At 32.3% G+C, this 10,562-nt stretch overlaps 1 protein-coding gene across 2 annotated transcripts; it reads right to left on the bottom strand.

Annotated features, from left to right (window-relative positions):
- Positions 1 to 1,170: 1,170 nt before the first annotated feature.
- LOC126695629 (OPA3-like protein) lies at positions 1,171 to 7,782 on the bottom strand. 2 transcript variants are annotated; one of them, XR_007646060.1, is made up of 5 exons: positions 7,407 to 7,782; positions 4,225 to 4,359; positions 3,228 to 3,314; positions 1,776 to 1,986; positions 1,171 to 1,610 (listed from the first exon to the last, which is right to left on the bottom strand). XR_007646060.1 is itself a non-coding variant. In XM_050392453.1 (5 exons), the coding sequence occupies exons 1-4, from the start codon at positions 7,533 to 7,535 to the stop codon at positions 1,828 to 1,830; spliced, it is 510 nt and encodes a 169-aa protein (XP_050248410.1). In that variant the 5' UTR covers positions 7,536 to 7,782; the 3' UTR covers positions 1,171 to 1,610; positions 1,796 to 1,827. The 2 variants fall into 2 exon arrangements, 1 of the variants encoding a protein (XP_050248410.1); XM_050392453.1 differs by having other exon boundaries at positions 1,796 to 1,986.
- Positions 7,783 to 10,562: the final 2,780 nt, after the last annotated feature.

Here is a 10,562-nt window from a genome sequence, read left to right as displayed (position 1 = left end):
CTTAACCTTTCAAATGTGTCAATTTGGTCCTTAAGCTTTAGAGTTGTATCAAAATGGTCTCTAATATTAAGTGATGGATGGAAAATACTGACGTAGCTAACGACCTAAATAAATATTATTTTCTTACCACATGGATTGAAACCTGCACTGCCACATCAGATTATGTTAAAAAAAAAAAAAAATTGTTAGACTCCCGTGTACACAAGGGGCTATTTGGGATCAAAATCCCTAATAGAAATGGATCTTACAACCCACACCACAGGGTTCACTGGACCACAACCCGCCTTCTTGTTTTGCTCTCTCTCTCTCTCTCTCTCTCTCTCTGCTTCAAATGTAAGGTACTACTCTTATTCTTGTTTTTATACAAAAAGACTCTTCATAAATAAAGTCAAAGAATAGCATATTGCTGGGAATGTGGCCACACTTTACATTTTGGATCCATGTATTAAATTAGAAATAATAAAACTGCCAATGATCTTTTCAGTTGCTTTGAAACTTTCACTTTTAAAAACTTTTGTACAAAATTAGCTATCTTCCAAAAAAATCGTCATCTTTTGACACCATTAAATGATGAGGAAGACGAAGGTTTTGTGTGGGAAAAAGGGTTGCTTGGTGAATGGGGGAAATTAGGTCATTTGTAATTCTGGTGAGATCTGAAGGAAAAGATCAGTCATTGTGAGTTTTGGTGCAAATGGGCCAGTGTGAACTTGATGTGGGAGAGTGGTTCTTGGTGAAAGGAAGTGAAACCAGAGCACAAGGGTTGATGGATATAAGTTATAACTGATTGTGAAGATTAAGACGGGCGTCCGTAATTCTTAGTAGTGCCATAGCTTTTCATATCAATGAAAAATACAAAATGAATTGAACAAGACGATAAAAGGGAGTTTTAAAAAGTGAACAAACCTAATGACCCATTAGTTGATATGGCAATTTTATTTATTTATTTATTATTTAGGTTGTTTAACACATCAAACTTTTCCATCTAAAAGAAAACAACAGAGACTAAATTTACACGATACTGAAAGGTTAGAGACCAAACTGACACAATTGAAAAGTTAAGGACTAAATTCAAATATGGTTTAAATGATATGAACCAAATATGTAGTTTAACAAAAAAAAAAAAAAAAAAAAAAAAAAAAAAAAAAAAGAGAGAAGAAGAAGAAGAAGAGATGCCCAATAATTGAAGATGAGATATACCGTGTATTGTCCAAAATACTATGCTAAAATAATAAAGTTCTAATTTTTTGATATGTTAAAATAACATATTTTTAGAACATTTGATGCTAATGCTCTAAGGCATCTTGTTGACCAGTTGTTGCATAAGAAACAATTGAGCATTAAAAAGTGTGGACTCCTATCTACCTAAATGGTCTAGAAGAAAAAAATTCAGCAGAAACTGTATAATTTGCATAGAACTACAACATACAAACTTCCTTCTATAAAATTTCGAGTAAATCTGTAAAAATTATTCTGATTTTTTTCTTCAAGTTTGAAGGGGTTCTATTAATAAACTCCAAAATAATCAGAGCCTGTTTTGTTTGAATAGTTGTGACATTAGTTACCCCAAGCCTTCCTTTGAATGATTGGGTTCTCTGGAATGTTGTGATTTTCTGCAAAAATTGCAATGAGAGATTTGAGGAACAGAAGGAACTGTTCGTTCTGTAGCTTGGTATCATATTCTTTGAATCAGTCAATAAATACCAAAGCTACAACAGTAACATATGCAGTAGTAAAATTGCTAAGCCAAAACCAAAAGAGCAACAGTGGAAACAAACCTAAGGAAGTTGATGCTTACAAGATTACTTAATTCTGTACTTTTTGCAATGATCATGTGTTTTTTGATTTATCATCTTCAATGGTATGGGCATGCCTGAAGTTGAAAATACCAGCGAGTCCTCGTCCCTTGGCAAGTTTTTCTAGCTCCTCAATCTTGTTTCTAAGAAGCCCAACTTCTTTAGTCAAATCGTCATCTCTTTGCTTCATTGCCTAGATCAGTAGATAAACATGCACAAATTCCGGGTTAAGAACAGTATAGACAGATCTATTTCAAAGTTGATGATGACAGGCATAGATCCATGGTCAATAACCTGCTATTATTTAATAAGTTAACAACCCAAGATTTCAAAATCATGAGAAGAGCAAACACACATTATGGATCACTTCAAAAGCAAAACCCATCAAATGAACAATACGTAATCAATCAATACAGGATAATCAGGAAAAGAACTATCTGCAATAATAAAATAGAAAACATCCTACATGGAAAGTACAGAAAGAAGTTATAGTTTTCTGGAGGCATTCCATTGCCTCGAATCTTCCTTGTGACATTTTGCCTATTAGATTTTACTCTCTATAATCACTGCTAACAAGTCAGGCAAGATTCAAACTAATATATTTTAAATAGAATTAGTTGTGTTGTATATAGGACACTTCAATGCTGGTAACCAAGTGAGCATGGTGTATTAATTACATGAATTGGATCTGATGAGAGAGAGAGAGAGAGAGAGAGAGAGAGATAGAGATTTGGCCTAGATAAGGTTAAGTTAAATGGAGTCTCTGTTGACCTGCTTCTGCTTAAAGATGCAAATATGAAACTTCATATTCCTTAAAGTTCATTAGATGGGACAATTTTTTTTTTTTTTTGAGGTCCATATACTCGTCATGTCTAGCATTAAATAGGTAGGTTCTTTGGTGTCTTAATAATTCCATACAATCTTGCCCTTCATAATATATTTCCATGCCCGTTTAACTTATTCAACCTGATGCATCCTAGCAATCTAATTAAAATAGAACTGAGGTCACCCAATATGTCAGACCAACTGCATGCAATGGTAGGTTCTTTGGTGTCTTAATAATGCCATATAATCTTTTCCCTTCTGAATATATTTCCATGCTTGTTCAACTTGTCACAAGGACATGCAACCTGATGCATCCTAGTAATCTAATTAAAATAGAACTGAGGTCACCCAATATGTTAGACCAATTAGATACAAGAGGACCTAATGACATCTTCCAAAAACTCATCATTTACTCCCCACATTACACAAATGTTCTTCCAAACATGAATCATACATTACCATCAAAATAATTGAATAAATAAAAAATGCACAATGTGGAAGACTGAACTAAATGTCATCTGAAGGATACTTGAAGAATAGCAATGAAATAAAAAAACTCAGAAGGTCCGATTTGGAGTATCCTATGTCAGAGAAAATAACAACACTTACCTGTAATTCCTGCTTGCGCAGTTCCTCCTTTCTTGCTTCTGATCTGGAACTTCTTTGCACCTCAAAAATAACAGCAGCTCCAGCAACCTATAAAGATAACCAAGTAAATAAGTTTTTAAGTTTAAAATTGACTTAACGCATCAAGAAAGAAGTAAAATTGAGATTAATAGTCCATTGACAGGCCATTCTCCCAAAATTTGCTGTACAAACAAAGTTAATTTGTTGCAGGCCAGATGGAAGATCCCTTGGGTCAATTAGTCATACAAAGATATCTTTCTGATTACCATGTTATTTTATGGAAACGAAAAAAGAATAATATTTGGCTAAATCATATTTGTAAGTTATCTAATCAGTCTTTTCTCCGAGTTGGACTTGCCAAATTTGTGGTCTCATATACCAGAAAGTACCACATTATATCCTGCCATATTATGTCATTAAAACAAAGACATAGGACATATTTTGGGCTTTAGGGCTGAAACTTTGGTTTTAGGGTGGAGAATTATAAAAACACAGTGCTTAAGGTTAGTATTTGTATGGCTAAAATATTGTTTCTGTCCCTAAAGTTTGCATGAATTTCGTTTTCCATCCCTAAGATATTTATAATATAAGCTTCAAAACCATATAGGTGATAGGTCTTGCTTCAATTCAATGTGGCATGATGGCCCCACATATTACAAGCCCTTAACTTTCCAAAATTGAAAATCGCTCCAAAGATAGAAACCTGACTTTTCTTCCATGGCTGAATCACATAAGCATTTCCTAGCAATATGGTGAAACATCCTTCAAAAAGATCAACATATAAGAATGGAGTTCCAGTTGATAATATCACATTATGTAAATAGAGACTACCATGACATACTTTAGCAGAACCAGCACCATGCCTTCAACAGGCAAGATAACAAACCCACCACCACCAGTCAAAATATCTACTAATTTAAGTCCAATATTAAAACAAGGCAAGGGCATATCACAAGTAGGAACTGGAAATTATTAGTACCGTGAAGATAAAGAGTTCCCCAAGTAGATCTGCAGCAGCTTGTACAGCTTTCTCCTCGTTAAGTGGGTGTATTGCAGCATTAGTTGCCTGACCATAAATGCGTCTTTGCATTTTTGTTGTGAATCGATGATTTGCCTGATTCCATACCATAAGTAAGATATAGTAGAAATCATCAGTACCATATTTCAAATTATAAAATTGATAATTTTTTACTTAAATTATTAAAATACAAAATATTTTTTTGATAAGTAAAAAGGCAACTCCTTTTTTTTTCATTCCTTCAATGGAAATTATGATTTGTTTATAGATGTGAATTTGTTTCTTTTTTTTTTCTTTTTTTTTTTGTTAATTATTTATTTATTTTGGTTGGGGGGAGCGAGGGAGGGGGGGTGGGGTTGGTAGATAACAAATTAAACTACAAAACTAACTGGTATGATATCAATATTGGATTTACTTATTTATTTATTTTTTTCACCAAAATGTGGAACACCTTAATTCCTGTGACCATAGAAAGGGTTGAAAAGATTTCAAAACACACAACAAAAAAATTTCCATCCCATGAACTCCTGTTCAAACTCCCCTCTATCTATTTCCAGTCCATAAAGATTCTAAAGGAGAAACACCCCTGAACTTTATGAAAATATCGAGCATATAAACAGAATACAGCTTCAAAATGACCCCAAAAAAAAAAAAAAAAAAAAAAAAAAAAAAAAACTCAACTTAACTTAACAACTGAAATCAGCAAATGTGTTTACTGAATATAATTTTACAGCATTTACTCTGAATGGCTTACACAAATTACAACAACAATGCCTTGTTCTCAAAATTTTAGGGTTATGGATTCTCAACAAGTTAGTTAGGGTTGGCCACATGTATTTCCATTCATAATAAAGTGATTAAATTTATGTTGGTTGTCAACCTACCGCAACCCTCCTCCTTTTCCCAAACTTGAGACCTGCTGTGAAACAAATATGTGACACTAAGCACCGACACAGGCGGACACATGTTGCAAATAGTCAAAATTAATTAGAGGTAATCAAATCTACAACAGCAGTGTAATTACTTTTTCTTTTTCTTTTTCTTGATAAGTAATTACTTTTTCTTTTTCTTTTTTGGGATGGGGACGAATGATCAAATTTCACTTAACTGGAAGAAAATTTTACAACCAGCTCAGAAGTACAAAAGCAATACAAGATACTATTAATAAACTAACTAATAACTGCCAAACTCAATACTAATAAAAAACAGAAACATGGACATTCTGAAAAGTACAAAGAAATTTATTCCAAATAGGTTTTGGAAATTTCTTTATTGTAGGCTGTAGCTAATGGGAATCTTACGACATCCAAGGTTAATTGTACTAATCCCTCTTCATTTTTTATTGTCTTTATGAACTTGAGAGTTTCAGTCTAACTAGAGGACGTATATAGTTGTAGACCAAGCCAATTTACAAAGAGAAGCCTTGAAACTTTTACCCTTCAAATAGTTTACTTCTTAATTGAATTTATCACTCAAATCACTTACATCTCCTCTGATCTAACATTTGCTGAAAACAATCTTCTGTACTCAGTAAAGAAACATTAATGAAAAAAATGGTCTCCACTCTCAAGCTTAATTCTGCAGAAAGTATATAGAGAATCAACCATTTATCCTCTGCTTATCAAATTATCTCTGGTAGAAAGAATAAATTTACAACAACTAAAGGAATGCTTGAGAATGGCTCCACTAAACTAGCTTAGCTTCCACCAGTTTACTTAAGCCAACTTTCTTCTTATTTCTTTCTGTGTCTTGAGACAATAGAAACTATTAATCTTGGAAGGCAATTAGAGGGCCAAGATGGCTGCATGTTTATCATTTAATGAAACTTCATGCAGCCTTCTTTGAATTTCAACCAGATAATCTGATCTAACCAGAGGCCATATCCATGTCCCTCTTTGCAAAATATGATATACTTTAGTTTGCATTTAACTTGTAATATTATACAAGTCTCAATGCCCATATTTCAAATAGAGTAGTCCTTGCATAGTGCCAAAGATAATTCCCTTTCTCCACTTTAGAGTTCAGTAAAGGTCAAGAAATGCTCCTTAGCTGAAGAATTTCACTCAAGCCCCTTGTAATGTGAGGTACAGCCCAAAATATCCTTCTAAGCAAGTAGTCTTTAACCCATGCAACCCATATTGAACCAGCCTAAGCAAAAATTCCAAAATAATGACAAAATTGTAATTCTATAGTTTTTTATTTTTATTATTTTTTATTTTTATTATATATGTTATGAGAAAAGATGAGAGAGGAAGCTGGTGCTTACCAAGTTGTTCTAGGTGAGATCTTTAATATTTTCATATTCATTCTTAGTTTTGGTCTAAATGACTATTCAATGATGCCTCACTCACAGTCACAGAAGTTTGTTAACCAGTCCACTTAGCATGGACAATGGCCCATTGAATATATACATTTACAGATACACCTGTACAAGAAATCCTTGGAATGGTATAAGAACACAAATGTAAGTGATTATTTGTTCATTTAATTTCAACTCTCTTGGTTCCAGGATTCAGCAGTGCAAGCTTTACCAATCACACCCAAGTTACCAGAAATGCTACCTACAGCTTAAGGTCCAGCCACGAAATAGAATCCATTTCCAAGCTAATACTACGATAAATCTCTAAAACAAAAATATGAAGAAAATCAACATAATGGCAGACACAACAACATAGATACCAAAAAACAAAGTCTGCTGTTTTACTAAAAGTTTATCTAATAGTAACTCAAAAGCTACTTTGTCTATGATATCTCATTTCAAATGCATGCATATCAATCTGTGATCAAAAAAGCATCCAATACAACTAAATCAAGCAAAGAAGAAAAACATCAATTTGCACAAAATATAGGTTGCAATTCATAATTGTAACATGTATCAATTGTGTTTGACAAATAACCCATATGATAAACAGGTGACGACAGAGCTATTTATACAGTACAGATGCAAAACACAAAACCCAAATCAGCAAAAGAAACCAAAACCCAGAATCAAGAGATGACAACAGAAAATGAAAGGAACCCATATATGAAAATTGAAAACCGAATTCAATGCGAAACCCACGTATAAATTAATACCAAAAAAAAAAAAAAAAAAAAAAAAAAAAAAAAAAAAAAAACAGTGAAGGCAGAGACAGAGAGAGAACCTGGGCGAAGTCGATAATGAAGTGTCTGAACTTGGGGTGCAAGCCAGCCTCCTTTTTAAGCCGATTGGCAATGGGTTTGCAAATAGTTTTGAGAGCGAGGGTCCCCAACTTCACCACTGGTAGGATCATATTCTCAGTGCAGCTTCTTTGTGAATGTTACATGAAGCTTGATTCCTGTTTTGTTAAGCTTTTTGGGACATGGAATTGGAACGAATTGCGTGCGAGTGTTATGGAAACGTACGGAACAGAGAAGCTTAGGAGCTGAAAAAGTCGACCGTTGTTGTGTGGTAGCCGTAGCTCACTCTGCCTCTGCTTCGAGAAAAAGAGGTGGTATTAGGCTTCAGGAAAAAGCCGCGACAGTGTTTGCGAAACACGAATGGGTTTTAGGGCATATGTTAATTAATTATTTTTTAAAAATTTGGATACAATTTTTTATAGAAAATATAAAATGTTATTAAAAATTTAATTTTTTTCTTTTTTCTTTTTTTTGATAATTTTTTTTCTTTTTTCTTAATAAGTTTTTAAATTTATCTTCTCAAAGTATTCATTAAAACAATTCTAATTAAAAAGAGAATATGATCTTCAATTACTATTATAGCGTCAAGAATGTCACATCTTTTGAAATCTTATAAGACATGATAGTGAATTACCTTTACATTTTAAAACATATAATCTAAATCATGAAATAAATTCATTTCAAATATACATGAAAACTAAATGCATATATTTTACACTATAGATATTCATTTATATATATTTTTAATCAATTTTTGAAAATATTTGAGAGGAGATCACTTGCTAAAGTAAGCAAATCATTTATTTTTAATTTTTTGAATTTGTGGGTTCTAATTAGATCAATTGGTAAAATATTTGCTGTTGAATAAGAATAAAAAATCTAGGGTTTCATCTTTACCTACACAAAAAATTAATTGATCTTTTGACTTGATGATAAAGAGCAATCATATATTAGAAATACTATCATATTGATCAATTAAAAAATAATTTGTTTGACTTCAATGGGAAAACATAATAATAGAAAGAAGTGTATTTTACCCTATTTATATAATTACTTTTATTTCTTAAGGTAATTTTAGGTATTGCAATACAATAAATTTTAATAACTTTGTTCTTCTTTTTTTTGAGAAAAAACTTTATTCTTTTTTGACTTAATTATATATTACATACATTAGTTTTGGTTAGTTTCAATACAGTCCTTTAAGTTTGGTCTTTTCCAATTTCGTGCTTAAACTTACAGATCGAGATCAATATGGTGCTTTCGTTCACTCTTGTCAACTAGACTATCAAGCTGAAAACAACATTATATGGTTGTTGTTTTTTTTTTTTTTTTTTTCCCCTTCTATTTTATCAATTTAGGAAAGAATAGAGAGTTCAATTCTTTTGTTTATTAATTTTGATCTTTTTATGTAATTTTTGAAATGCTAGGCTATAGGCTGTTCTTTCTTTGATATTAGGTGATTTTAATATTTTTCTAGTCAAATTAGGATCCTTTTATGATAGGGTATCAATTAAGATTTCTTTTAAAATATTTTTAATTGTCAATCAATCTTGGAGATTTTAAATTGGCTTCCAAGTCTATAAACGGAATTGAAGTCTAATAGTGGCCAATTAAAAGCTCTTTTGACAATTCTACTTATTTCTAGTGGATTTAATAGTTGCTCTTCTTGTGAATTCAAGTAACTCTATAAATTTTAGAGTTTTTTTCTTGAAATAGAACTTTTGTATTTCTTATAGTTGCATTAATTGGTATCATAGCTTTGTCTTTGCATGGACTTGTGGTTTACAAACAAGATGCTAGCAAATCCAGTGATTAGAATATGTGTGAGAGTGATTGCATTCCTAAATTTAGTTATATGTCATTCTTTAGATGGTATAGAATTAAAAAGGAGACTTCATAGATTGGATCCTTGATCTTGTAGTTTATTTTTAAATATGCAAAAATTATTGAGAATTTTGAGGTGCAATGACTATCTAAGAAGCTTATGCATGATTCTTAAGCGGGATATAGTAGATTGGTAGGATGATATGCAATGGATATCTTGGGTTAGTGTTGACAAACCATGACAAATTGCAAATCTTGTTGTGTTGTAATGTTATTGTTCGAGTTCAAGACGAAGACCTAAATTTAACTCAAGCAAAACTATGTTTCGGTAATCTCTACATTGCTCTCAATCGACCCCAATCAATCAAGACAAGCCTTCAATCGACTTTCAACTGAGTTTCAATCAATTGAGAATTGGGAAGCTTGATTCTTGTAAAGGCCCATTAAGTCAACTTATGATTGGATTTCAAGCCCTACATGCAAAAGTATATAACGACACACCAAAGTCAACTGAAATAAGAAGAGAGAAAGCCTATATTGTGCTACAAAAGTTGAAAACCCTAATTCCTTTTGTATCACCACCGAACAAAAGATTAAGAAAGTTCATCTAAAGATTGTATCTTTGAAGATTGGTGATCGATTACTATAACCACAAAGCTACCAAAGTTTGTTGCAAGGAAGGAATCTTCGAGGCAATCCTCAAAATCATGAACAAAGTTAGTGCGTATAATTTCATAATAGAAGAGTCCAAGGTGCTTGGACTAGTTTGGGGCCATATTGTAAGTTCTATTGTGGGTAGAAATTAGAAACAATGGTCTGTTCAATTATACACTTGAATTCTAAGTAGTGAAATTCTGCTTTGGGTAGTTAATACCTTTAGTGTGTTTTTTTTCCTTTGGATCCGTCCTTAGGTTTTTCACATTGTCAAGAATCACAGTGTTCTTTACTTTATATGGTGATTTGCTGTTGTGGCTTGATTAACCAGAAATACATTCACCATCACAACTGATTAATTTAATAAGTTAGCGACATTAGGATATAATAAGCAACGAGATCATAACATGCTTCTCAGTTGGTATAAGAGCTAGATTTGACTCTTGTTTAGGATTCAATTCTTAAGTTGATGTTGTCAGGGATAGGCCTCAATGTATCAGTACTTGAGATGACATGTTTGATGTCAACTCTATTAGTTTTCTAAGTGTGCGTCATAAGTTTTTTAGGGAAGTCTTAAAATCTAAGAAATCCCAGGATAAACTAAATAAATTCGAGCTTAAAAGATATAACCTAAGTATTAAAGTAAAAGATTTCATTAACTT

Source organism: Quercus robur, chromosome 8 (assembly GCF_932294415.1).
Source record: "Quercus robur chromosome 8, dhQueRobu3.1, whole genome shotgun sequence".
In the NCBI taxonomy this organism is placed as follows: Eukaryota; Viridiplantae; Streptophyta; class Magnoliopsida; order Fagales; family Fagaceae; genus Quercus; species Quercus robur.
The sequence above is the reverse complement of the archived record's forward strand: the minus strand, read 5'-3'. Positions and strand labels throughout refer to the sequence as shown.

Bases quoted from the DNA above. Each gene is read 5' to 3' on its own strand.
- LOC126695629 (XM_050392453.1), bottom strand. From the start codon at position 7,535: ATGATCCTACCAGTGGTGAAGTTGGGGACCCTCGCTCTCAAAACTATT. The intron at 3,315-4,224 runs GTACTAATAATT...TTATCTTTATAG, and splicing joins GGGAACTCTTTATCTTCACG to GTTGCTGGAGCTGCTGTTAT. The intron at 1,987-3,227 runs GTAAGTGTTGTT...CTACTGATCTAG, and splicing joins TGCGCAAGCAGGAATTACAG to GCAATGAAGCAAAGAGATGA.